The sequence below is a fragment of the Malassezia pachydermatis genome (genome assembly GCF_001278385.1).
Source record: "Malassezia pachydermatis strain CBS 1879 chromosome Unknown scaffold4, whole genome shotgun sequence".
Lineage (NCBI taxonomy): Eukaryota > Fungi > Basidiomycota > Malasseziomycetes > Malasseziales > Malasseziaceae > Malassezia > Malassezia pachydermatis.
Genome location: NW_017253141.1, coordinates 602,780 through 627,507, shown reverse-complemented (window position 1 = coordinate 627,507; position 24,728 = coordinate 602,780). Strand labels below are relative to the sequence as shown.

The following is a 24,728-nucleotide window of genomic DNA, read 5'->3' as shown; positions in this document are numbered from 1 at the left end:
GTGGACAGCGTTGGATCACGTGATGAGATAGTGATCGAGAGAACGCGTCGCACGGCAGTCCGCCACACGGTCATCGACGCTATGGTCGCTGCAGTGGCTCAGAGCCAAGTGGCTGTTGATACCAAGCAAGGGGCTGAGGCGTCGACGATGACATCGTCGAACCAGTCACCAGTCGGCATTCAGTCGTTTTATGAGTCAAAGATTCAGTCGTATGAGCTCATGATCAACGAAAAGTCACAAAACCTTCGCCGCCTGGAGGCACAGCGCAACGCGCTGAATGCCCGTGTTCGTTTGATTCGGGAAGAGTTACAGCTCCTACAGGAACCCGGATCGTACGTGGGTGAAGTCGAAAAGGTGATGGGAAAGAAGAAGGTGCTTGTCAAGGTACAACCGGAAGGCAAGTATGTTGTGGGTATTGCGCCGGATATCGATATCACCCAGTTGAAGCCGTCTCTCCGTGTGGCGCTTCGCTCTGACTCTTATACATTGCATAAGATTCTTCCAAACAAAGTGGATCCCCTCGTTTCCTTGATGATGGTCGAAAAGGTTCCTGACAGCACATATGAAATGGTCGGTGGTTTGGACCGTCAAATCAAGGAAATCAAGGAAGTGATTGAACTTCCTGTGAAGCATCCAGAGCTGTTTGAGAGCTTAGGTATCGCACAGCCAAAAGGTGTGCTTTTGTACGGCCCTCCAGGTACTGGTAAGACACTTCTAGCTCGTGCTGTGGCTCACCATACGGACTGCAAGTTCATCCGAGTCAGCGGTAGCGAACTGGTGCAGAAGTATATCGGTGAGGGTAGCCGTATGGTACGTGAGCTTTTCGTTATGGCGCGTGAACACGCTCCGTCGATTATCTTCATGGACGAGATCGACTCTATTGGTTCCAGCCGTGGCGAAGGCGGTGGTAGCAATGGCGATTCGGAAGTCCAGCGCACTATGCTCGAGCTTTTGAACCAGCTTGACGGTTTCGAGGGCACTCAAAATATCAAGGTCATTATGGCTACCAACCGTATTGATATCCTCGATAGCGCCTTGCTGCGTCCTGGCCGTATTGACCGTAAGATTGAATTTCCGCCGCCAGGCCCGGAAGCGCGCGTTCAAATCTTGCGTATTCACTCGCGTAAGATGTCACTGCAGCGTGGTATCAACCTACGTGTTCTTGCGGAGAAAATGGGACAGTGCTCCGGTGCCGAAGTTCGTGGTATCTGCACAGAAGCTGGTATGTATGCTCTGCGTGAACGACGGCAACACGTGTCGCAAGAGGACTTTGAGTTGGCCATTGCCAAGGTCCTTAAGCGTCAAGCGGATGGCTCTATGAGCGTGAACAAGCTTTTCACATAGTGCATGTATTTTGATTACTGCTTAAAATTGATGGAATAGCCCCCACCATCTTGCTGTTGCAGCTGGAAATTGTCCGTGGAGAGTCCAAATAGACCGAGGAATTGGTTGCCGACGTTCTTGAGCTTCCCTAGCATTTCCTCCTTCTCTTTTTCACCTGCTTGCTCGAGTTTAGGTTGAATTCGTGATAAGGAGGCCTGTAGTTCGCTCCGGTACGAGGCGGGCACGAGGCCTTGTTGCTCTAACCGCTGAAGCTCCTCCAAATCTGTGTGTGGGTCAAGTGACGGCAACATACCTTTCTTGGCCGAGCTCAGATGAGACCAGCCGCCCAGTGCCTCGTGTGCCGTAGCACGCCTGTGTAAAGCCTTCACATTTGTCGGCTCTTCTGCGAGCACTGGGGTTAGTGTCTAGCTTTCGTACCTTCCGATGCCGCACGAACGCATTCGTCGTAATGTTCCTGAGGTGAGATCATCAGCTACCTACCAGTTTGAGATACGAGGCTGCTAAGTTGGACTGCAGTTTGATGCGTAGAGATTGAATCACAGTAGCTTGAGCATGATCCACTTTCGTTTCGGCTTCCGTTGTCGACGCATCTTGGTCCTCGTCTTGACACTCCTTCGACGCACGCAGAGGCAAACGATGCAGTGCGTCGTTATAATGATTGATGGCCACTGCATATGCGCCTTTGCCGAATTGGTCGTTACCAAGGACCTTAAGTGTCTCTGCCTCTTCGATCCGCGTCGCAAACGACCCTAGGGCCTCGTCCATGGTCTGTGCCATGGTCGAAGGACGTGTCGAATCACGTGCTATGGGACAGCTACAAGGTGGTGGGGGTCGCGGCCGTGTCTACCTTGGCACGCTTTGCTGGCGGCAGATCCTCGTTGTGGTCGCTTTCTGCGGCCGTGGACTGCGTATCTGATTTGGATGCGGGGTCTTCCTCTTTAGGTTTGGGTGGATTCAGAGGCGGCCGGAAATAGGGCTGAAGGTACCAGTGAGGAATAAAGGGAGGACGTGTGAGCCGGTCTTCTGGGTCTTGCAAGTGCTTCGGCACCATATAGTACCAGGGGGCATCTGGCTGAGGTTTGTAGTATTTGTCCTGCTTTTTGTCTTCGTCTAGGCGCATCTCTAGTTCACGAACAAATGCACGGTACTCCCGAATTTTTTCTTCACCGTCCACGTCATCGTAACAGCGGGCCTTTCCCAGAACAGGGCGCAGATCGGTATGGATACTGAGCGCCGGTCTCGTTATCTTGAACATATGACCTTTCAACGCGCTGTGCGATGTAGGTGTGCGCAGTGCTGCCACAATGTCGAGGTACTCGTGCGCCATTTTTACAATTTCCAAAGGCTTATACGCACTGTGATCCGCATCCGGATCGCTTAGCACAGACAAATCACGGTCAATGGTCGCATCAAAGAGCGCTGGGTTGTACAAGTTCCCTTCCGCACTCATGACACCATCGCAGCCTGTATAAGCAAGGCAGTCACGCCAGTCCTGGGGGTAGAGCATATTGCCATTCGCGAAGACAGGGATGTCCAGCGCCTGCTTCACAGCGCGAATCTTTTCCCAGTCCGCCAATCCTGTTTTATGACCCTTCATTTCACGCGTACGCCCATGCACTGTAACCATTTGTGCGCCAGCACGTTGAATCATCCGCGCATATGCAAGTGTCTTATCAAGTGAATCGTAAACGCGGAATTTTGCCGTTACGGGTACTTTGAGATTCAAATGCAAAATATTGATCAGTCGAAATACAAGATCCCAGTCATCCATCAAAAAAGCACCAAAAAAACCACGTTTGGCAATCTGTTGGGGGCACCCCAAATTCAGGTCCACGGCATCGCATTTATCTTGGACAGTAAGTGCACTTTGCAATAGCATTTCTGGATCATTGGCACAAAACTACTGTCAGAACGTAGAGGACTTACCTGCACAATCAAAGGCCGGTCTGTGTCTTTTTTATCTCCTAGATTGATAGTGTGTGCACCTTCTTCACCCAACTCCTGGTTAAAGTATGCCTCACGAACGCGATGCGCACCGCGGTTGTGTTGGTTGTAAATCTTTGCATTGATCATGGGAGAGTAGACAAGGTCAGACCCATACCTCCGACTTAGAATACGCCATGCTAGCTCAGATTGGTCGACCATAGGCGCTACGATGTGCCGTGGCGACCCGATGTGCTTATACAATTCGTATCCTTGTAGTTTTTCAAACTTGGGCGAGCCTGTAGGCGGAAACGTCTCTAGGTCAGGGTATACATCCTTCGTAAAGGATGACATGGTGCGTAAAGGAAATCGTATACGCGTATGTACAGTGAGAGTGCTAAGCAGTTGTGGTACTGGGAGACCAACGCCCCTTGCAACGATGGGTGCGGCAATCTTCGATGTGCCAAGTGGAGCGAACAGATTCTGCCATATGTCGAAGCTAAAAAATAGTGAGACTAAATGGAGGCGTGCACCTTCATTATGGACCATGCTGCGCTCGTGCCGATCGCAGATTTGCGGTACCCAGAGGACCTAGATCGCAAGATTCGTGTGGCAGGATTGTATGTATAACTACACTAATGATAGTTGTATATCTTATGATGAGAATACAGCCGAAGTTGTGCTCGAAAGCGAGAGACAACGACTTTTGGTCGATGTCTCGCTCTGTATCGAAGACCGAGCTGTGGCACTACCTCTTCGATCCAAATTGCTTTGTATTGGTACTCTGGAAAGACGTGTCCTATCTGATACCCCAGCTTCAGGGCCTTCGTCTCTGCAAGATCATGTAACCAAGGATGGCACACGTGTGCCAACGCCAATGATTCTCCACGCCATTTTCTTCAAACAGGTAGACGACTTGGACTTGCGTGCATGGATCCAAGCAGCTCGTACCATACGCTCCGCTTTCAAATAGCCCTAGCGTTTGCCTCATAGATTGTACAGCCTTGTCACGATATCCCACCTTCACCTTTACCTCCACACCAACACTATGCGATTAGAGGCTGACAGGTCAGATCGCGATCGTGTAGATGATGGGCCTATGACATACAATGGTATGTACGCGCAATGCTCATAGAAGAAACGATTCAAATGATTCAGGAGCTCTGTACGTTATCCCAGGCTAATGGCAGTGGAATGTTGCATACATACCATCTTATGCGTTCGGCGCGTCTACCCCCAGCGTACGTGACTATGATCTTACAATATCAGAAGTGTTTTTGCGGTGCAAGATGTATGATACCCCGGTGTACCAAAGCCGTCACCCTGCACTTACAGAATACATCCATCATGCTGTACAAGCTGTGACCAAGGAATTGGATCAGGTAAGTCCGTGCGTACTAATGCAAGTCATCTCTACAAAGTGTCACCCTAGGCATATGTCATGATGATGATACGGTGGCCTCGCATATGCTAGAAAAATACATATTTGTGTTATCGTTTTTGTTGCCAGAGACAGATCGGCGCGACAGAGATTTGATGTATGTGAAACGACGACAACTGATAACAGAATCCGAGGCAACTTATCACGTTCATCGGCTAGCTTAGTGGCGCGCGCCTTTCTCCTGCAATTGCTGACACTAGATTCTCGCCTTACACCTATCAACGATACGAATGGTATGTACACTTCGCAACTCACACCTAGCGTTGACTTTTCGGATCATGATCAATATGCAGCCCGGCCAGGCACCACAGGGCGGAGTCGATGTACGTGATTGTAACACTGACACACAGCTACCATCCTATGGCCCGTGGATGCCTGCTGAAGGCACAGCAATTCGCTTAAATGACCAAGACGACGCTACGATGCGGCTCTCAGAAACGATCCAACGACCCGCACCCATTCAGCCATTGTTATTGCATCCGCTGCAATCGCTAGAGTCTGGAGTGATTAATGTATGTATACCCTCTTCCTTACTTAAGCTCTCGCTACATGTGGAAGAACAACGATCTGGGAAACAGAGAACAGGCGTGGCGAAGCCGTCATGGAGCTCTCTACCGTCTGACCCGGAAGCTTCTGCATCGCAGCGCGATCTGGATGACCCTCTCATTCATGAAGGCGTATCACAAACGGGTATCAAAATGCGGAAACGGAAACTCTATGCACAACCGCAGAATGGTGGCGGGCCCATGTCGGATGACTCCAGTATGGCGTCGTCGTCGTCGTCGTCGTCGTCACCTGAAAGTGATAATGACTTATAATACAATGGTATTTCTATGCACCCACGTCTTCTTTCACAGGCTGCTCAGCGTCCGGCATATCTTCGTCCTCGTCCATCTTCTTCGAAGGCGAGGCACTGTCTGGCCCAGGCGTAGCGTCGTCGCCAGCCTCGAGATCCTGCGGGACAGCGTCCATCATAGAGCCACTCAGGGACACATCACCAGTCTGTGCTTCAGGCTCCGTCGAGTTATGTTGAACGGTTTCTGTCGTTCGAACCCATTTGAGGATTTTAAACGGTGTCGCAGAGCGCATAGCGTCCGCGTCGGAGCCAAGCCTCTCCGTCATATTCTGGCCGGAGCTAGCCGGGCGTGATAGGGCTGAAGGCACCACCCACTCTTTCCGCCAGACACTGAATGTTAGACTTACTTCATACGCACTATACAGGCTCGCGCATACTGCGCTGCAACTCGCTTTCATGCCCAAAACGACCGCCGGCGCCGCGCGACATGGTGGAGACAGACGTGTAGAAAATGCGCGTGCGTGCAGGTGCTATGTAGGCCACGTGGTAGAATAGATATATGTACAAGGCCTATGTCGAGGTCCTACCTATTTCGCGTGGACCACTGGGGGCCAGTCGTGCGATGGTAGCCATACACCATCGCTGCTATAGCGTGGGTTTAGCGGAAAGTGGACACCTGTGTGTACTCGGCGCGTCACAGGTAAGAACCAGCCGTAAGGCGGACCTAAACTCTGCTCCATGTTCAGCAGAAAAGCCGATTTTTGGAAGAAAGGCGGATGTTGCAGCAACGGCGATGTAGCAGAGCGAGAGATGCTCGCGACGCCATTGCCTGTAGGCAAAGCCGAGTAGGACAGGCCCAGGGTTTTGTTTAAGTCGGATTCGCGCGTTTGTGCTGCTGGTGAGGTCAATGCATAGTCCAACTCGTCCATGGTGCCGATCCACCATGGATTGCCTTCACGAAAGGGGTAGCCCCATTCCCTGTTCCATTGCTTTAGCATGCGTCTCCGAGCGATAAATCGACGGAACGCACCGACGGGACCCCAGCCGAGCGTCCCACCCTGGCCGTAGCGAGAGTAATAGCGATGAAGCACATGCCCTTCGCTCTGACGGAACGAATTGATGCCTCGCTGCTCAATGGATGTTAGGTTATGACCACTCAAGTACGTGTGGACCGTCACTAGGGAGCCGGTGAAAAGAAAGAAGAAGGCTGCAATCACAAACACACTGATCATGTAGCCATCCACGTTCCAATTGCGGATCCGTTCTGCCCAGGTCGCTGATTCTTGGGACCGAACACCACGTGCAAATAGGGGCGCCATACTCACGATCACGTAGAGCGACAGCAAAAAGCCCCAAAGCACTGTGTTGTAGTAGTATTGGTAGTTGTGTGCACCTACACACCCGCCGACCCAGGGACAGTGATGATCCATACGAAGAACACAGGTTCCACAACGACGACAGTGATGTGCGCGTGGCGGCCGTGCGCGATGGCAGTGATTGCAGTAGAGTTCGGACGATGCGTAAATGGGAGGATGAGGGGGTATGCGGCGTGGTTTGGGGAGCCGAGGATCCGTAGGTGCAGGAAGATCCGCTTCTATGTCCGCCTCGACGCCGGGCGAAGACGGTGGGGGCATATACGATGGCTCCATAGTGCCTGGGCTTTTGGGTGGCGGCGCAGCCAATGTCATGACAGACGACTCATTGCCTGAAACGCTATCGCGACCGTGGGAGACACCCGAGGCAGATTGTTCGTACATAGCCCATCGCGCTTCGCGTTCGTCGACCGGCGAGAAGGGTATCGGGTTGCGAACGCTGCTCATCATCACTTCCGCGTCGTCGTCGGTGGGACTTTGGGAGGGAATGGGAACAGGCACAGCTAGCGGCACGGAAGGTGGTACAGGTGTGGGGGTCGTTGTCGTCTGTGGTGTTGGTAGAACAGTGACAGGGGCTGGTGCCGCAGCCACGCCGAGTCTCTCGTCCGATGGCGCGCTGGTCATGGGCTGAGACTCGAGCGCGAGATCATGGACGTAGCCTGGGCTAGACAAGACGACGGTAATGAAACTCCAGGTGAGCATGCCCCATAAGATCAGGAAACCGACTAGGAGGCCGATACCTGTTCGCTGAGAAGCCAAGGCGTTGGGGTGTCGTGTGATCATAGGGTAGCATACGCGCCATACATAGATCGCACAAGACCACCCAATGCAAGCGGCGACTATGACCGTATTGGCGTACCGCATCCACCATGGATCGGGCTGCGACCCGCGCTGTGACGAGACACGGCGCTGCGTTCCGATACCGAGGCGGCTTAGCACACGCAAGGTCCCGCCACAGCCGCCTTCGTTGGGCATGGTCGTCGGCAAAGACCCTTGGTGACAACTCGCGATCTCACGTGATCGTGTGGGTGGGTGGGTGGTCCCTGCAGCCCGACGCGGGCAGAACATGGGCACTTTTTACGAGAGGGTGGCGCGGTGCCTGCCAGGCACGTCCATCACCTCTCACGCCCCCGTTCTCTGCACCATGTCGCAGTCCCGGCGCCTGCTATCTCAGGCAGGCTCTATGCTTATTGCCCTGTCTGCCGGGAGCACATACGTGTTTAGCTCGTATGCGCCGCAGCTCCAAGAAGCGTTGCACTTGACCAGTACGCAGCTTAATGTCTTGGGCCTAGCTGGCAATCTCGGTATTTACATGTCTGGCCCACTGTGGGGCCGATGGATTGATGCGTCCGGTCCGTACGGTGCCGTCCTCAGCGGAGCCATCCTGGTGCTCACAGGCTACGGCATGCTCTCGCGTGCGTACAAGTACGAGTGGGCGAATGTGCCAGTGATCGTTATTGCCTTTTTCTGCCTGCTCACAGGTCTCGGCAACTCGGCAGGGAACAATGCAGCGATCAATGTCCAGGCGAAGAGCTGGGATGATGACCGGCGTGGAACGGCGATGGCCTTGGTCCTGGCGGCGTTTGGACTGAGCGCGTTTGTCTACTCCACGCTCTCGCACGTCTTCTTTTCGGGAAATGTGACGGGCTACCTCGACACCCTCGCGCTGGGCAGCTTCACCTGTTTCCTCGTCGGCATGGCGCTCATTAAGGTCATTCCGCCTACGCAGTCTTCGCTGCCGGCGCCTGCGACGACGTATCAAAGCATTCCGACGTCCGAGGATACAATACCTGTAAAGCCGCCGCATCTCGGCCGTCGGTCGTCCCATACGCTGTCGTCGTCCGAGACGAGTGCGCGCGTTATCGACTGGATCCAGTCTGTGCACCACTCTGAGGAACAAACTGCGTGTCAGGACGAGACGACTGCCGGCCCGTCGTCTGGCCACGACGAGTCCGCCAACGCGACGACGCCTGCGAAGGACATTCACATCACAGGCTGGGACTTGGTGTACGAAGTGGACTTTTGGCTGCTGTTCCTTATTATGGGACTTGTGAGTGGATCAGGCCTGCTATTGATCAACAATGTCGGTACGATTACGCAGGTACTCTACGACTATGCAAGTCGGAACGAAGTCACTACGTCCTCGTTGTTGACAGAGACCTTGATCAAGAAAAGCCGCGCTGAACTGATTCAGCGGACGCAGGCCCTGCAAGTGTCGTGTATCAGTATCGGCAATGCCGTCGGTCGTGTGCTGATTGGTGTCATTTCCGACACGGTCGTGAGGAAGACCGAGTCGCCGGCGCACCGTACCTATCTGCTCTTGCCGGTCGTCCTGCTGGCCATCTTCTCGCAGGGCCTCGCAGCATGGCCCGATATGATCAACAATGTTCACCGCCTGCTGTACATTTCGTGCCTGACTGGCCTTATGTATGGCACCTTGTTTGGTCTGTTCCCCGTGTTGGTCTTTGAATGGTTCGGTATGCGCTCGTTCAGTCAGAATTGGGGCTGGATGAGCTTTGCGCCGGTGATTTTTGGGAATATCTACAATCTGATGTTTGGCCATGTCTACGATGCCAATGTGGCCAAGGGGAACCATGTGCACAAGTGCACCGCCGGCGAAGACTGTTACCGCTCTGTGTTTGAGCTGACCACGGTGGGATGCCTTGTAGCCTTGGGCGTCTCGCTGGTCATCCTCACAAGACGGATCCCTACGTTCCGTCGATGGGTCGAGAAGGTGCGTGGTCGTGGTTTAGCTATTGAATAGACGGGAATGTAATTGGTCATGACGTGCTTGTACAATTTCGCCCAGCGGCCATGTCGTGCAGGCGTACTCAATGTCGCCTGCGTCTGGCTCCTCATCGTCCCAATCCCAGTCGTCCCACGCAGCATGCGGCGTGGTAGCGGTGGTCGGCGCCTTCGGGGGTAGCGATTGCGTATACAGCTTGTCGGCAGCAAGTCGTGACGTGGTCTTCATGCACTGCTCGACCATTCCACGCAAGGGACGCGCTAAGAGTTGGTGCGACATGTACGGCCCCAATGTATTTAGGCGAATGGAGCACGACATGAGATTGCGGGCCTGCAAAAACAAGTTGAGGTGCACCATGCGCTCCATCGACAATCCAATGCAGCATGAGAACGCTCCTATACAAGTCGGCAGGTGGCCAGCGAGCGCCGGCGGCGACAGGGACAGCGCGCCGCCTTGCAATTGTGCGCCGCCACGTCGGATACCCTTCCGAAGCTGCTCCATCAGCGCCTGCGACGCGTCAGCGTACACGGCATTTGTCTCGCTAAACGAGCGCATGTACAGCGAAAGTAGTGCCATTCCTTGGATCATCGAGGCGCGACGGGCTACATGGTTCAGCAGAAGGGTATGATGATGCCAATCCAAGCGGGCAAGAGCGGTTAGTGTGGTATCCAAATCATGGTGCTTGTGCAAGTACGACTGCGTAAGAAGGTAGGCCGCTTGCATGTACGGCACGACCGCAGTACTGTAGTTGAGTAGCGTGTGTTCCACAAACGTCAAGGTCGGTGTGATAAAGTCGGCATGCTGGTGTGTCATAAAGCCATGGGAATAGTACGATTCCAAGCCGGCCGACGCAATAAAGCCACCTGGCGTATGAGAGCATCACAGACGTACCTGTTGGCAAATTGGAATCGCTTAGAATAAGAAGGAGGTACGACTCAAGCGACGACGCCGCATCCTCGTCCATCGTGATCAGAGCCGACCACGAACGATAAGCAGAAGATCGACGCCTATCTCTTACGTAAGATTGCGGGGTCTATGGTATACAAGCGGCGGCCTACCGTGCGCCTGCGAACTCACGCAGCCAGGGCTGTGTCGTCCGTCGCAGGCGCTTCATATTCGTCGACCTTCATGTCGTTCAAGCCCAGCGCCTCGTTCTGCTCCCACGTACGCTCGTAGTTCTCCACCTCCAACTGCTCATCGGGATCAGGCGCGTAGGGGTTCTGAATATAGCTGTCGGCCAGGGGATCGTCCAAAATCACCGTGAAGGGGCACAGCTCTGCACTAATCGCTCGTTTCAGCTTGCCAAGGAATCCCTCGAACGTCTCGACACTGCTCTTGTCCGCCGAGTCACCACGCATGAGCACCTTTTCATAGAGCTCATCGTAGACGTTTTGCAGCAAGCCTTCCAGCGTCGTGAAACGACCACCCAGCGTACCTGGCGCCAGGTTGAGATCGATTTCGGGGATCGACAGACCAGCCGACTCCGACTTGAGGATATCACGCGACAAGTCTTCGCTGTCAGTGACATGCAATGTCAGCTTGCGGCCTTTCTCGCTGATCGCCGCGCCAGACTTCACTTCGTTATCACGGTAGCCACAGTGGTCGCAGTTGGTCGACATGATCAGAATGTCCTTAAAGTATGGAATGTTCACCTTCTTCATGTTCGTCTTCACAGGCGCATTGCAGCTCGAGCAAGTGCCTTCAAACGAGTAAATCTCCTCGTTCTCAAACTCCGTCTCACCCTCTTCCTTGCTGAAGCCATGGGTGGCGGTATCCTCACCACGCGGCACAGCAGGATCGGCGATTAGACCCAGCTCAATGTTCTGCTCCTTGGTGCGTGGGTAGTCACGCTTGCTCCATTTGTTGTCCGCGGCACCGCTGCTCTCAATGGAGCCCGTGTACTCCACAAAACTGTTGCCGGACGGGTCGTCCAGCACGACTTTGAACGGCGTGAACGTGCGCTCTTCGGCATCGTCCTCGTACTGCGCACCCACGGGACCCACATGGAACTCGCCATCGTCATCACGCGCCTCGCTGCCTTCTACTTTGTGCTCGCCCAGCACTTCACGCAGACGCTCACACAGTGCCTCGATCTTTTCGTAGACGTCCGGCTGCATGTGCTTCCGCACTGGCTGGTCGATTTCCAGGTCACGCAGCGTGTCCTGGAGCATACCTTCGATCGTTGTGATCTGGCCGCGCTTCGCTGGGATCTGCAGCTGGAGTTCAGGGACTTGGATCGTGCAGAATTCCGACTTGATAATCTGTCGGTTGAGATCCTTCTTGTTCGTCACATGCACCGTGTAAATGCATCCCTTGGGCTGGATTTCTCCGGCACTCTGCACCTCGCTATTGTGATTGCCACAGTGCGGGCATGAGAAACTAATCACAATCACTTCACGGAAGTAGGGGATGTACGTCGGAAGCAGCCGCGTCACGCCCTGCTTGCCACATTGCATACACAGCGACTCAATCTCTTCCACAGGCTTTTTGTCTTCCACGCCAGACGCATCGGCCACCTGCTCGCCAATGGGCTTGAAATACGTCGTCTCCTCACTCATCGTGGCACGTCGTAAGACGACGACCAGAGGCGTGGCACACGTTTTTTTAGTCGGCAGCAGCGGCGCACGACACAACCCATGGAATGAATGTATTGGACGAATTCGAACCTTCTCTGACCACCTCCACCGACGATTCTAGGGCCGTCTCGGTTGTACTGCCGCCTTGCACGTAGCTTCATGTCGGACGCCAAGCGCATCAAGCTCTCGCACGACGCGCGCCCTGTGATTGTGACGCATTCGGGCACGTTTCATGCGGACGAAGCGCTCGCTGTGCACCTGCTCTACAAGCTGCCTGTGCTGCGCGATGCTGAACTGATTCGTACGCGTGACGCCGCGGAGATTGCCAAGGGCACTATCGTGGTGGATGTCGGCGCAGAGTACGTGCCTGAGCAGCACCGCTACGACCACCATCAGCGTGGTTTCTTTGAGACGTTTGATGACGAGCATAAGACCAAGCTCAGCAGCGCTGGCCTGGTGTGGAAGCACTTTGGCCGCGATATTCTTGCTGCTCATCTCAACACCACAGCTGACGATGAGCGTGTCCCCATTCTGTACAAGAAGATGTACGACGATTTCGTCGAGGCTATTGATGCGATTGACAATGGCATCGCGCTGTACCCTGACGTGGAGGGACCCCCTGCCTACCGCTCTCGCACAGATCTCTCGTCGCGTGTCGGCTACTTGAACCCCCGCTGGAACGAGACATGGGACGATGCCGATTTGCTGAAGCGCTTCCGTCGCGCCTCTGAATTGGCCGGCACCGAGTTCTTCGAGCGTGTGGACGATGCCGTAGAAGCATGGCTGCCGGCTCGTCAGCTTGTCATCGACGCTCTGAACCAGCGCAAGTCGTTTGAGGGCGCAGACGCGCAAGGCCGCATTGTCCTGTTTGAGCGGATCGTTGCGTGGAAAAGCCATATCTTCAACCTGGAAGAGGAGCTGGCGATCCCTGACAACGAAAAGCCATTGTACATTGTGTACGCCGACGAGGCGGGCAAATGGCGTGTACAGGCCGTGCCAGTGAACCCGGAAAGCTTTGAGAGCCGTCGTGCGCTCCCTGAGCCGTGGCGCGGTATCCGCGATGAGGAGCTGAGCCAGCTCACAGGCATCCCAGGCTGCATCTTCGTGCACCAATCGGGCTTTATTGGCGGTCACCAAACCAAGGAAGGTGCTTTGGCGTTGGCCACCAAGGCGCTTGCTATGTAGACATCTTCATGGATCCTATGAACCGTTCGATTGGAGCCACGCCTCCATTTCCGCAGCGCCGCTACGGCTGCCAGCAGGCGAGAGAGACAAGTGCTTGTACAGCGCATCCAGACGACGAATCGCCGTGGCACGTCGCTCTTCCGTCTGCTGATCCTCGGAGGACGCCGTAGCCTCGCCAAACGTCTTGGCGACCAGTGGCGGCAAGCCGTAGACTTCATCAGTGAACCCTTCACGAACCAGCCAGCCACGCAACCGATCCACTATGGCCTGCCCACGAATCTGGGTATACGCCGAGGTAGGCACACTGCCCTCTGTCGTAGTACGAAATTCCTGCACGCGCGCTTCGCGTGTGCCTTGGGTATCCAACACTGTCTCGAGCGCTTGCTCGGCGGTAGGCGCATACACGCCCTCGGCTAAGCGTGCATCATCAGGAGGCGGCTCGACGCCTTCCGCCTGCCGGTACGGCTGCTCATGGCTCACGCCCGTCTGGACTTCCGCCAAGTGTACATGCAAGAGGTACTGCTCCCGCGTCATTTGATCGCCCTGCGAAGGCGAGGGAGGACGCCACTCTTCGACCAAGCCCACCACAGGCGCGACGGAGGCTGGTGTGACTGTGACTACATCGTCGTTCGGTCTTCCTGTCGCTTCTTCAGCCATTAACGCTGCCATAAACGCATCACCATCGCGCTGTGCAGCTGCGTAGTCCTGTGTCGCTGAGGCGCTTGGCGCTGTGGATGCCGACGGCACACTTTGCTGCCAAGCCTGCTCCATAAATGCTGGGTTGGCATTGGACGGGTGAGTGCCTTGGTGAAACTGAGCAAACTCCACGTCGCCCTGCGACGAAGTGGCGGCGTGCGATCGGAACGCGGCCGCCGACGAAGACGTACGGCTAGGCCCAGCAAAGGTACTCTCCATCGCCGAATGCGACGTACTTGCCTGGCCGGCTTGCTTCCCCTGGCCTTCCAGCATCGCACGTACATCGTCGCCCCATCCACGGCGGGTTGGATCGTTTCCACCGCCCATCGTCGTGGAGGAAGAGGAACAATGTGGAGATCGTTCGGTCGTTCGAGCTATGGAGGCAGGCACAGACCCTATGGTGCTATACGCGCATGGACATCACAATGACCTCGCTGCGCCGTCGTCGTCGTCGCCCAAGTCAAAGGTAAGGGGGCCGGTGGTAGTGCGTTTCTTCTTCTTCTTCGTGTGCGATGTAGCTTTGCGTTTGGGAGGCACAGCCAACGAAGTCTGCGCTGTCTCGCTGGGGCCGAGTTCGTCGTTGCCATTGTCGTCGCGATCGTCGTCGTCAGACGCAAACACAGCCTTGAAGACGTCTACAGGAGGGCGTGCTTCTTTCCATGCATGCTCCTGAGCAGATTGCTGTGCCTCAGAGATAGGCGCAAACACAAAGCCGGGCGTCTCCGTGTCGAGGGGCGTCGGCGTCGGCGCCAAAGGCGCCGCCTCGGCGACCGACGTTTCCTCCCGCTCAGGGTGAGGATCTGCAATCCCCAATCGTTTGCATAGCAGACGCGGTGGATAAAACAGATCAACTGTACGTGTGAGTGGGCCAAACTCTCCGTTGCGTGCAGCGAGTTGCGCAGCTGACGCTGGTGGTGACGGTGACCGCGACGCCTTGGGCTCTGCAGTGGCAGCGAGAGACGTAGACGTAGGTTTATGAAGACCACTAGGCAAAGTCTCATCTTGTAGCATTGTACTTGTCGTGAAGCGTTGCGCCATATCACCATGCACAGGCCGATGGCGAGACGCCGTTTGGAAAAAGTCGTCCAGTTCGTCCTGCGTACTCGAGGAGGTGTCGAACGGCTGGTCCTGCTGAAACGCACGAAGGTACGCACAGTACCGCGCCTCTTTCTCTGTATCGTGCCCTGTTGATCGGAATGCGTCCAAGGCACGACGCGCTGTCTCTGCATCGATGCGGTGAACAGTAATAGGCGTGTGTTTCCGCAAACCATGCCGTGCCTGCGCTTGAGCAGAGAGGTACGAAGACAGAGATGGCGGAGCACCTGGCGCTCGTGCTTCGCCTAGCATAAATGCGCGCTCGTCGGCTGTGGTCGGCGGCTTGGTCTGAGCAGACGTGGGTTTGGTGCGCCATACACGCGTAGGATCGGGTGTCCAGTCGCTTGGGACGGGCGGTGCAGGCCAGATTGGCTCGGAGGGCCAAGGTGCGACCGCGATTGTGCACATAGCTGGCAGGGAGCGCCCATCAGGCCACGTAGATGACGTCGTAGGGGTCTCGCCGACCACAAGAGAATCGGTCTGAGGCGGTAAGGTTGGTATCGGTGTGTCATTCACGTTCTCTTCATCGTCGGAGGTGCCTAGATGTAAGCCGCGATCCACGTACCGTGATGAAATTGGTGCAGAGCATCCTGCAGTGCGGAAGCGCGAGTCGCTGGGGCAGAGCCTACGCCATGTCGGTCGCGATGGGAGGGAATAGAAAGGGTCTGGGTATCGGGGGGCGGAAATTTGAGGTGGGACCTGGGCGCTGCGGGGTCTTCGCAGCGCAGATGCGGAGGGGCCAGGTGCATACGTTCCAGCGTACGTACTAGGTGGGCACGCTGGTGGTACGTGCACAAAGGTCCAATACCCTGGCCGGGTTTCCATCCCATGCGCTGCAGGAGAGTCGTGCCGAGAGAGGAGCCTGTGGTGGACGTCGCAGGAGTGAGTATCGAAAGGAGTGGATCAGTCTGGTCCTGACTTGCGTATGCTTGCGTTGTTTGCAGTGGCTGCGAACCGCGCCATGCCTCCAAGTCCTCGTCGTCCATAAAGTCTTCAGGGCGTGACTTGATTTGCGAGGCATCCTGCCGCGATGTTCGTGACGATCGGAACGAGGACGGTGTCCATCCTTCCTTGCTGCCTACGGTATTGAAGTAGCCGGCTGACCATCCGCCTGTGAACGCGCCGTGGAAACGACGTCGTCCTTTCTCATCGTAGGCTTCTTGCTGCCATAACGGTTTCCATTCATTCTTGTCCTTCTTGTGGTCGAGCAGCGACGGCAACGGCGTACCGTACTACGGTCAGGTCAGCACGTACGTACTCTGCAAAAGCTTTCTGTCAAGTTCACATGCGCCGGCACGCCATCGCGCTCCAACCGGCGCCGAAGCCGTTGCGTGGTGGCCATGGCGAGGAGAGTGTAGCTCGCACGCGAGTGTCGCCATCCCAAGTGGAGGGAAATACGTCCGTTTTCTTCGTCCTCAGTACCGCCACGATGGTGCTGTACCTTATCGGGTTAGGCCTAGCGGATGAGCAGGATATCACGCTGAAAGGCCTGCGAGCCATCCAATCGTGCAGCAAAGTATACTTGGAGAGCTATACAAGCATTCTTTTAGTCGATGACTTCCAAAAACGTATGGTATGTACAGGTTGAGCTGACATGGGTAGGAAGAGCTCTACGGCAAGCCTATCACGTTTGCACATCGCGAGACCGTGGAGTTGGAGGCAGATGATATTCTGCTTGCGGCACATGAAGGCAACGTTGCGTTCTTAGTTGTTGGCGATCCTCTCTCTGCTACGACGCACGCCGACTTGATTCTTCGTGCACGTCGTTTCCAAGCGCCTGGGTCCGAGACCCCGACGCCGGTGCCTGTCAAGATCATTCACAACGCTAGCATTACTACTGCCCTAGGATCCAGTGGTTTGGCGGGCTACAATTTCGGGCAGACGATCAGTGTGCCGTTCTGGACAGAGGACTGGCGGCCTGATAGCTGGTTGGGCCGTATTGGCGAGAATTGCCAGTTGGGCCTGCACACCCTGTGCTTGAGCGATATCAAGGTTCGTGAGCAGAGTATCGAAGATATGAGCCGCGGGATTGTGCGGTACCAGCCACCACGCTACATGCTTATCCCGCAGCTGATTACGCAGTTACTGGAAGCTGCCAAGACGCACAACGTGGACTTTCTCAAGCCAGAGCGAACACTCGCTGTAGCGCTGTGTCGTATGGGCGCCGACGATACGCCGACACGTCGCGGTGAGCTTGTGCGTGCTGGCACACTCGCTGAATTGCTCGCTGCGACGGAGCCTGACGAGGCACAGCTTGCTCAAGATGAGAAGGACGATGACGCGTATGAAGAGGAGAACCCTACTGTGAGCGAGAAGGATATGGACGCACGCCGCGAGGCGCGTCGTGTGCAACGCGCTATTGCGTTTTGGGGGGAGCCCTTGCACACGCTGATTATCGTGGGACACCGCTTGCATCCTATGGAAGTTGCCTACGGCGAGTCGCTGGCGTTGCCCGGCAGCCGTTGGAAGCAAGTGGCCCGCGACGTGTACGGTTGCGAATGCGATTAGATTAGGGTGGTAAGTACTCGCCATGGGCCCATGCTTCCCAGCGTGGCAGGCCAAGCCAGAGCGATTCACTCTCTGCTGCTAAGCGCACAATGTCCGTCAAATGACGTGCCGGATTGCGCCGGATACGTTCCTTGGCTTGACGCTGCGCATCCATACGTTTCATGCCTTTGACTGTGCCACGCAGCTGCTGAAACTGATCACGCGCGGCTTGGGTGCGTGGGTGTGTAGGTCCATACTGCTCTTTCATAGTGTCCCACTGTGCTTTCAGGGTATCGAGTTTCTGCTGCAGTTTGGGGAGTTCAGCTGCGGACGACACAACATCGTCTGCTGCCGCACGTATATGCTTTTCGGGATGTTGGCCATCCCATAGCGCCATACGATGCTGCACAGGCCCTCGCATTGGCTTCGCTGCCACGGTAAGTACATCCAATCGCGTCGTTGTCTTGCCTGGCATGGCTGTACTGCCCCCCCATAGTTCATCGTGCTCCGCCAAGGCACTGGCCAGCGCTGAGGGCGCCTTGCTGGACGTGTCGGTCTTTGAGCCGCCAGTGCGTCGCGTGGGTGGCTGCATTTGCGTATGAGGCGAGAGATGGTGGTACGATAAAGACGCTAGGTTTTTGGTAAGCCGTTGGGCCAGCGCGGAGGCGGGACTGGAGCTGGATGGACGGTACGGCGAGCCCTCGAGACATTGCGGCTCATGTACAGGCCGTCGGTGTAACGAGGCAAGGAGAAGCCATGCCATGGTCTGCTCGGCGAACACTTGCACACTCTGCGGCGAGGCATGGGTAGGGATGCGCTCCAGCTCTGCGCGAAGAATCTGCCGGATACTTTTGACGTCCGTCCGAGAGAAGCGCACAGATGCCGCGGCTGCACGCAGCAAGTGTCGATACACATGCCGTAGCGGCAGCTGTGTCATCATGGCCTGGGGTAGCGAGATAAAAAGTCTTCCTATACGATTGTCGTCACGTGGAAACGGCGCAGGGGCCATGCTGACGGAATGACTATCTATGCATCCTACGTCGAACTCAGCAGCACGTCCCTCACGCGCTGCTGGTTGGTGCGCAATTTCAGGTTTTCCATCTCCAGTTCGCGGATGCGTGTATCACGCTCAGCGACTTGGGTCTTGAGCGCCTGAATCTCCTTCTCTAGCGCAGCCATGGAGGTCGTGGAAGCCGATGTGGCTGTGGTGGCTGTGACCGTAGTGGCAGCCGCCGCAGCCGGTGCCGCCTTGCTGGGCGCGCCTGTCGAGGTGGTTGGCAGCTCGCTGGACTTCAACGCTGTGCCTTCGTCTTTCTGAACGTCCTTGGCCTCTTCTTGCATGGTGTCCTTAGGCGCTCCCTTGGCCTGCGAAGCCTCCTCTTTCGGTTCTGCCTTCGCGTCTTCTTTCGGCGCCGCTGTGGTCTCCTCTTTCGGATGAGTCGTGGGCTCCCCCTTTTCTTCCTTCTTTGCCTCTGGCTCCTTCTCGCTCACTTTGGCTGCCTCTTTCTTGGCCTCTGGTTCCCTCTTGGCTGCCTCCTTTGCTTCTGGATCCGTCTTGGAGACTTCCTCTTTCGGCGTCTCTGAAGACAGAGCCGTGCTAGCCATTGACAATGGGGCCACATCTGAGCTGGCAATCGTCTGTTTTGTTTCAAAATTCATCAAGTTGGGAACGCGTGTCTTTTTCTCATCAAAGAACTCCGACGCTGTCATAGCCGGCTCCAGGGAAGGCGCGGGAGGGAAAATGTCCGCTTGGAACGAGTCCGCCTTGCGAGGCACATAGAACGAAAGCGGCTGGACCATGGCACTGGTCACTTTGTACGCACGCGCGATCTCATTCTCGTTCACATTCAGCGCACGACGTGGAAGGAACGTCATTCCGCTTTGTGGCTCGATCGACTTGTACTCTGTTAGGTAGTGCAGTTCATCTGACTCCAGCTCATAGTAGCGGATGTTACCATCACCTTTGCCAGCCAGGAACACAATGTTGTTGTCGCTCCAGAACGGCATGATAATACCATTGCTGCTGTCCAGTGCCACCGTCTTGATCGGCTTAGCGAGTTGCTGCACATCCCACAAAAACATCTGACGCTCCGACATCTTGCTAAAGCCTGTCGTGATAATACGTGGCTTATCACCACACCACACAGCACGAGCGCCTTTTATGCCGCCATGGCTGTCTACCACTTGCACGTTATCAGGCGCACGTGTATCAAAGAGGCGCAGTTTACGGTCGCGACACGTCGCTACCATCAAGCTGCCGGTTTGGTCAAAGGCCATGGACTGGATTGCGTCGCCAAAACCACGCAGTTCTACACGAGCCTTTTGCGCTTCAATGTCAAAGAGCTTGATGGCGACATCACCAGTAGCGGCAGCAACCACATTCGCTGCGGTGGGATGGAATTCCACTTGACCAACACGACGTTTACCGGCGTTAAAGCTAGCTTGCGGCTTGATGTCATCCATGGAACCCGTCTTTTTCGCCGATTCTAATCGCGAGACAATATCGTCTTGCGACACCTTCCACACAGACAGCTGTGCATCGTCGCCACCACTCACAAGAACTTCATCGTCAAAGGGGCTGAACGCTGTGTCCAGCACAGCCGACGTGTGGCCGCGGCACAAAGGATACAAGTCGGGGAGCTTGCCTGGATGGTCCAGTGGCAGAAGCGCAAAAGCGCCGCCACCGGACACTTGCCAGTTTAGTGACACAAACGTGCCACTACACGACAGGAGATTGGTGTCCCATGCCTGTGGTAAGCCGTGGTTTGGATACGTACATTGTTGGAAACCTAGGGTAAGTGAACAGCCTAGCCGTAACGTACCTTGACATTGTCAAACGACACCTCCTTCTTCGCGGGATTGCCATAAACATGGCTGCATGCATGAGAAAGGGAGAAGTTTGTTTATACCTACCGATACTTGGAAGATCGTACAAATCTGCCACTCATGGTGAAGAGGCCCGTGTGGTTGCGAACGACGCGGACGGTCGCTCGCCCTGCATTATCAACATCCCCCACAGTCGTTTTAGTCAGCGTGGTGGCGCGTTCGGACAAGGATTTTTTTTTTTTTTTGAATATCAACTCATCGTCTCAGTTGAATATATACGATGCTATACTACAGATCAACAGGTAGCACGTCCGTTGAGCACATGCCATAGTGTACAGGGAAAAGGGTCACTCGTAGTGCACTTGTATTCTAGACTTGCACAGTCTTGTTCGACTGCGCGGCCGCAGAGGACATGGAGTCCACTTGCCGCTTGGTTGAGACGGCCAGGATCTGAGAGGTTAGCCAAGTGCTTAAACACATACATGGTAGGCAATAATGAGGACCATAGCACCGCTACCGAGAGCGTTCGAAATCGCAGCAAGAGTCGAGTCGGCAATCATTGTAGAGAGGATCGAGGTGATTAAGAAGATATGGACCTGGGGGACCTTGATTTTTTATGTAATTTTTTTGTGGCGACTTTTTTTGCCGACATCTATCATCAATCACGCAAGATTTGTATATTTTTTGCTGTGCACGGTCGCAATTGGACTGATCGAGAGTTCTGCACAAATGGTGTGGCCCCTCTCCGCACTATTATCAATGAGGTGACACTGGTGATATTGGTACATAGCTCTACATAGTGGCTCGCTTCTTTTTCTTTACGTGCGTGGCTTTTACCTTGTTTTCAGCACGGCGTTTTTCGGCCTGGGCATGGTTCCATTCACGCTGTTTCTGCCGTTCCTTTTGTCGTTCGGCTTTCGACAGGTAGGTATGTGCGCGCTTCGTTTTAGGCTGCTCAGGCACATCGGTAGGTGAGAAGATTTGCTCGGATTGAGCTGCCTGAGCCACCTCTGGTTCCAAAATCCCTGTCAAACTTCCGGAGGGGACCGTAGAAATCGCATTAGTGCGACGTGATTCTGCTTTGGCCTTTTTCGATGCGACAGGGGCTGGTTGGGCATCCTCTTTCTTTGCAGCGCGGCGTGACGAGGGTGGAAGGACTTCTGCAAAGGGCGCAGGCGTCGTCCAGTCGTCCATTCCCATTTCCTGAATAGTAACATGTGCATACCGCTCTTCGTTTTCAAAGTCGCGTTCTTCGTTCATAGGTGCTGGTGCTTCTTCCTCCTCCTCGTCTTCGTCGTCGGTATCTAGACCATAGGCACGTCGCTCTGCACGAACATTTTCGGCTGCTCGCTGTTTCCTGGCCTCTGCTGCTGCTTGCCTTGATTTCTTGATCTCCTCGCGGATCTTCTTTTGTACAAACTCGTGCGCCGCTTGCTTTCGCTGCTGTTTGCGCTTGCTGAAGCCTGTCAAGTATTCGCGTCGTGCATCTTCATCGAACGAGATTGTTTGCTTCTTTTCGAAACGACGGCGTGGGACATGGCCATGTGTCGACTTTGCTTTTCCTTTTGCTTTGGTCGTGCGACCTTTCTGCCCCGACTCTGTGAGCGCCATCAGCGGCGGCACCGAGCTCATGTTGGTCGACGATCAAGAAAAAAAAAAGATCGGGCTTGGAATCGGGTCTGGAGGCGCGTGCGATCGAACACCACCCCAGTGTCCAACTTGCCTGTGTGACACGAGAGAGGCATGCCATCACCTGCCGCGGCGAAGCCGCGCACGCAGATTCCTGTCTCAGCGATTGGGCATGGCCATATAGGTCAATCGCAGATCCGCGATCGCAGTGGGCGTATTTCGGAATACTCGGTACGTTTACAGCTCAGTCTACTTATACGGACAGTCGTCCGACGACAAATGCCCCATTTGCAAGACGGACAGGTACCTTTCACCACGCTTGCGCTTGATGGTAAGCCCATGCTACCATAAGATGTGTGAATCCTGCATCGACCGTTTGTTCTCGCTGGGCCCCGCTGCTTGCCCCGTGTGTGGTCAGATCGTGCGTAAGCAGCAGTTCAGTGCGCAGATCTTTGAGGATCTCCGTGTGGAAGAGGAAGTGAATGTCCGCAAACGTGTGGGCAAGCTTTTTAACCGTAAGCCGGAAGACTTTCCAGATGCACGAGCGTACAATGACTACCTGGAAGAGTTTGAGGAAATTAGTACGTGGAACGATGCTAACGACGACAGCATTCAACCTCATCAACAAGATTGATTTGGAGCAAACGCAGGCGCGATTAGCGCAGTTCGAGGTGCTAAACAAGTCGATGATTGCCTCGCAGCAGCAACTGCGTGATCAAGAGTCGCTTCGGCAGCAGCATCTGGACGATGCGGAGCGGCAGGAACGCATGCTGCGTGCGCAAAAGGTGAAAGAAGAGCAAGAACGTGAGCGGCGAGAGCGTGAGGCCGAAGAAAAGGAGATTGTCGCTGAGCTGGAAAAGGGCCGGAGTATTGAGGAAGTGATGGCGGAACGTGAGAAGCGCCGGGAAGAGCGTGCCAAAGCGTTAGCCCAGCGCGAGCGCGAAGAGCAGCAACGCCAAAAACTATTCGAGGAACGACTCCACACTACATCCACATCGTCGCGCGCTGTCAAGATGAGCCAAGACGAGATCCTGTATGCTCGCCAGGTCGCGTCGTCCGACTTTGATGGGGCCTTTGCGCTGATCGATGACGGCGCCCAGTGGGCGCCCGCACGGCCGGCTCCTGCTTCGCTAGGCGGGCTTGGCCCTGGTGACGGCTATATGGACCCATGGCTCAAAGCTGAGCAGGTATCCAAAAGCGCTGTGGCCCAGTATCGTGCGGGTGGCTATGACTGGCAACACCAAGTATGGCAGCGTGGCCTTAATGCCCTGTGCGATAGCCTTGCCCTTCGCCCGATCCCGTAATTGGTTTGTTGTATTATAGCTACATATCGACGGTTGAATTGTTCGATGGATCGTGCGCTGTGGGGGGTGGCGAGGGCCATACGTGTTCCCACAAGTCCGTCTTGCAAGCCATGGCCAGTACCATGACAGCTGGCAAATGAAAGAGACTGAACCAGAAGCAGGATCGGGCTGTTTTTTCCGACGGTCGGTACCAGAAGCGACCGGCTGCATACGCAAATAACAGGTTGGGAATGAGGGATAGCACTGCGTATGGCATCGCAAGCACTGTGCCTGTCAGTGGCAGGGCGACAGAGCACAAGGGAATCAAAGCGAGAGCGTACCGGAAAGCGACACGCTGATTCAGTGCCGGGTTCGTCACGGCCATCATGCGGTAGCCGCCTCGTGCGTATTCATTGCCCATGGCATGCGAGAGGGCGTTGAAATGCGGGAACTGCCATGCATAGAGAATCCCTGCGAGGATCCATCCCACGGCATCGGTAGGCAGTGTGAGTGTGCCTGTACACGAGGCCCAGCCCATCAAAGGCGGAATGGCCCCCACAATGGCACCGAGCCATGTGTTGACGATGCTATGGCGCTTCATCGGCGTGTACATGAACGAGTACAGCACAATGTTGGCGGCGCCTAGCGCTGCTGTGAGTGTGTTGGTGCATGCATACAGAATCGAGACACCACTCACTGCGCTTACGGCAGCTACACTGCATGCATGCGCAGGCGTCAATGCCCGACGAGGCAGAGGCCGCGCTTTGGTACGTGCCATCTGCGCATCGTACGGTGCTTCGACAATTTGGTTGAGGGCATTGGCTGCGGTCGAGCACAGCGTAATGCCACCTGCCAAGGCCAGCAACCGAACCACCGGGGGCAGCGAGGTCGCCACGGCAAGCGACGAAGGGCAGAGCGAGTAGCCCATCATCCCTGACAGTACCACCAAGAAGGTGAGACGTGATTTGGACAGTTGGCGGTACACCCGGAACCACTGCGTAGGCGAGCGAGAACGCTGTGCCACAAAGCCCTCAGGGATGCCATGCACGGACGAAGGCGCCGGCTCCTGGGGCAGCACTTCCACGTACATCGGATCGTCTGTCGCTGGGCGGTACTTTTGAGCGATGCGCCGAGCCACCTCACGTTGGTCCAGCAGCGGATCCTGCGAACTGGGACTGAAAAAAGTCGGGCCTGGTGGCATATCTTCCATACGTTGCGCTGAAGCAGGCAGTTTTGGCGGCCCACTCGACGTGAATCGAGGGCAGAACACCGCCGGCCAGGCTGTGCCTCGGCATGGGTATCGTGGACGCAACGCACATGTATCGATG

General features: G+C 55.4%; 19 protein-coding genes across 19 annotated transcripts; 7 read left to right on the top strand and 12 right to left on the bottom strand.

Annotated features, from left to right (window-relative positions):
* Positions 1-81: 81 nt before the first annotated feature.
* On the top strand, positions 82-1,344 carry Malapachy_4089 (26s proteasome regulatory atpase rpt6; the record flags this gene model as incomplete). The annotated part of the gene is made up of 1 exon (XM_018138544.1): positions 82-1,344. One exon carries the CDS (start codon positions 82-84, stop codon positions 1,342-1,344), a length of 1,263 nt encoding a protein of 420 aa, XP_017991892.1.
* Positions 1,345-1,358: 14 nt separating this feature from the next.
* On the bottom strand, positions 1,359-2,121 carry Malapachy_4111 (tpr-like protein; the record flags this gene model as incomplete). The annotated part of the gene is made up of 4 exons (XM_018138566.1): positions 1,359-1,606; positions 1,637-1,735; positions 1,762-1,798; positions 1,825-2,121. The coding sequence occupies 4 exons, from the start codon at positions 2,119-2,121 to the stop codon at positions 1,359-1,361; spliced, it is 681 nt and encodes a 226-aa protein (XP_017991580.1).
* Positions 2,122-2,158: 37 nt separating this feature from the next.
* On the bottom strand, positions 2,159-3,621 carry Malapachy_4069 (dus-domain-containing protein; the record flags this gene model as incomplete). Its single annotated transcript, XM_018138524.1, has 2 exons — positions 2,159-3,244; positions 3,271-3,621. 2 exons carry the CDS (start codon positions 3,619-3,621, stop codon positions 2,159-2,161), a joined length of 1,437 nt encoding a protein of 478 aa, XP_017991833.1.
* A 186-nt stretch (positions 3,622-3,807) lies between these two features.
* Malapachy_4127 (hypothetical protein) lies at positions 3,808-4,240 on the top strand (the record flags this gene model as incomplete). Its single annotated transcript, XM_018138582.1, has 2 exons — positions 3,808-3,887; positions 3,913-4,240. 2 exons carry the CDS (start codon positions 3,808-3,810, stop codon positions 4,238-4,240), a joined length of 408 nt encoding a protein of 135 aa, XP_017991966.1.
* Positions 4,241-4,315: 75 nt separating this feature from the next.
* On the top strand, positions 4,316-5,526 carry Malapachy_4123 (hypothetical protein; the record flags this gene model as incomplete). The annotated part of the gene is made up of 9 exons (XM_018138578.1): positions 4,316-4,379; positions 4,406-4,432; positions 4,458-4,508; positions 4,537-4,649; positions 4,675-4,805; positions 4,835-4,941; positions 4,970-5,031; positions 5,059-5,220; positions 5,248-5,526. 9 exons carry the CDS (start codon positions 4,316-4,318, stop codon positions 5,524-5,526), a joined length of 996 nt encoding a protein of 331 aa, XP_017991970.1.
* A 13-nt stretch (positions 5,527-5,539) lies between these two features.
* Malapachy_4115 (hypothetical protein) lies at positions 5,540-5,993 on the bottom strand (the record flags this gene model as incomplete). Its single annotated transcript, XM_018138570.1, has 2 exons — positions 5,540-5,894; positions 5,923-5,993. 2 exons carry the CDS (start codon positions 5,991-5,993, stop codon positions 5,540-5,542), a joined length of 426 nt encoding a protein of 141 aa, XP_017991576.1.
* Positions 5,994-6,091: 98 nt separating this feature from the next.
* On the bottom strand, positions 6,092-7,852 carry Malapachy_4099 (zf-dhhc-domain-containing protein; the record flags this gene model as incomplete). The annotated part of the gene is made up of 1 exon (XM_018138554.1): positions 6,092-7,852. One exon carries the CDS (start codon positions 7,850-7,852, stop codon positions 6,092-6,094), a length of 1,761 nt encoding a protein of 586 aa, XP_017991649.1.
* Positions 7,853-8,021: 169 nt separating this feature from the next.
* Malapachy_4120 (hypothetical protein) lies at positions 8,022-9,641 on the top strand (the record flags this gene model as incomplete). The annotated part of the gene is made up of 1 exon (XM_018138575.1): positions 8,022-9,641. One exon carries the CDS (start codon positions 8,022-8,024, stop codon positions 9,639-9,641), a length of 1,620 nt encoding a protein of 539 aa, XP_017991971.1.
* Positions 9,642-9,657: 16 nt separating this feature from the next.
* On the bottom strand, positions 9,658-10,587 carry Malapachy_4109 (urease accessory protein; the record flags this gene model as incomplete). The annotated part of the gene is made up of 3 exons (XM_018138564.1): positions 9,658-9,667; positions 9,709-10,486; positions 10,515-10,587. The coding sequence occupies 3 exons, from the start codon at positions 10,585-10,587 to the stop codon at positions 9,658-9,660; spliced, it is 861 nt and encodes a 286-aa protein (XP_017992074.1).
* A 109-nt stretch (positions 10,588-10,696) lies between these two features.
* On the bottom strand, positions 10,697-12,181 carry Malapachy_4062 (zf-zpr1-domain-containing protein; the record flags this gene model as incomplete). Its single annotated transcript, XM_018138517.1, has 1 exon — positions 10,697-12,181. One exon carries the CDS (start codon positions 12,179-12,181, stop codon positions 10,697-10,699), a length of 1,485 nt encoding a protein of 494 aa, XP_017991929.1.
* A 177-nt stretch (positions 12,182-12,358) lies between these two features.
* Malapachy_4082 (hypothetical protein) lies at positions 12,359-13,384 on the top strand (the record flags this gene model as incomplete). The annotated part of the gene is made up of 1 exon (XM_018138537.1): positions 12,359-13,384. The coding sequence occupies one exon, from the start codon at positions 12,359-12,361 to the stop codon at positions 13,382-13,384; it is 1,026 nt and encodes a 341-aa protein (XP_017991683.1).
* A 15-nt stretch (positions 13,385-13,399) lies between these two features.
* Malapachy_4105 (hypothetical protein) lies at positions 13,400-14,407 on the bottom strand (the record flags this gene model as incomplete). The annotated part of the gene is made up of 1 exon (XM_018138560.1): positions 13,400-14,407. The coding sequence occupies one exon, from the start codon at positions 14,405-14,407 to the stop codon at positions 13,400-13,402; it is 1,008 nt and encodes a 335-aa protein (XP_017991876.1).
* A 93-nt stretch (positions 14,408-14,500) lies between these two features.
* On the bottom strand, positions 14,501-16,517 carry Malapachy_4073 (hypothetical protein; the record flags this gene model as incomplete). The annotated part of the gene is made up of 3 exons (XM_018138528.1): positions 14,501-15,714; positions 15,741-16,407; positions 16,434-16,517. 3 exons carry the CDS (start codon positions 16,515-16,517, stop codon positions 14,501-14,503), a joined length of 1,965 nt encoding a protein of 654 aa, XP_017991883.1.
* Positions 16,518-16,604: 87 nt separating this feature from the next.
* Malapachy_4092 (diphthine synthase) lies at positions 16,605-17,683 on the top strand (the record flags this gene model as incomplete). The annotated part of the gene is made up of 2 exons (XM_018138547.1): positions 16,605-16,748; positions 16,778-17,683. The coding sequence occupies 2 exons, from the start codon at positions 16,605-16,607 to the stop codon at positions 17,681-17,683; spliced, it is 1,050 nt and encodes a 349-aa protein (XP_017991641.1).
* Position 17,684: 1 nt separating this feature from the next.
* Positions 17,685-18,602, bottom strand: Malapachy_4107 (hypothetical protein; the record flags this gene model as incomplete). The annotated part of the gene is made up of 1 exon (XM_018138562.1): positions 17,685-18,602. The coding sequence occupies one exon, from the start codon at positions 18,600-18,602 to the stop codon at positions 17,685-17,687; it is 918 nt and encodes a 305-aa protein (XP_017992072.1).
* A 95-nt stretch (positions 18,603-18,697) lies between these two features.
* On the bottom strand, positions 18,698-20,610 carry Malapachy_4065 (Coronin like protein; the record flags this gene model as incomplete). The annotated part of the gene is made up of 3 exons (XM_018138520.1): positions 18,698-20,451; positions 20,481-20,536; positions 20,576-20,610. 3 exons carry the CDS (start codon positions 20,608-20,610, stop codon positions 18,698-18,700), a joined length of 1,845 nt encoding a protein of 614 aa, XP_017991835.1.
* A 670-nt stretch (positions 20,611-21,280) lies between these two features.
* Positions 21,281-22,120, bottom strand: Malapachy_4110 (hypothetical protein; the record flags this gene model as incomplete). Its single annotated transcript, XM_018138565.1, has 1 exon — positions 21,281-22,120. The coding sequence occupies one exon, from the start codon at positions 22,118-22,120 to the stop codon at positions 21,281-21,283; it is 840 nt and encodes a 279-aa protein (XP_017991581.1).
* A 111-nt stretch (positions 22,121-22,231) lies between these two features.
* Malapachy_4095 (cdk-activating kinase assembly factor) lies at positions 22,232-23,381 on the top strand (the record flags this gene model as incomplete). Its single annotated transcript, XM_018138550.1, has 4 exons — positions 22,232-22,348; positions 22,383-22,698; positions 22,727-23,327; positions 23,363-23,381. The coding sequence occupies 4 exons, from the start codon at positions 22,232-22,234 to the stop codon at positions 23,379-23,381; spliced, it is 1,053 nt and encodes a 350-aa protein (XP_017991647.1).
* Positions 23,382-23,440: 59 nt separating this feature from the next.
* Malapachy_4071 (protoheme ix farnesyltransferase) lies at positions 23,441-24,610 on the bottom strand (the record flags this gene model as incomplete). The annotated part of the gene is made up of 1 exon (XM_018138526.1): positions 23,441-24,610. One exon carries the CDS (start codon positions 24,608-24,610, stop codon positions 23,441-23,443), a length of 1,170 nt encoding a protein of 389 aa, XP_017991881.1.
* Between the last annotated feature and the right edge of the window lie 118 nt (positions 24,611-24,728).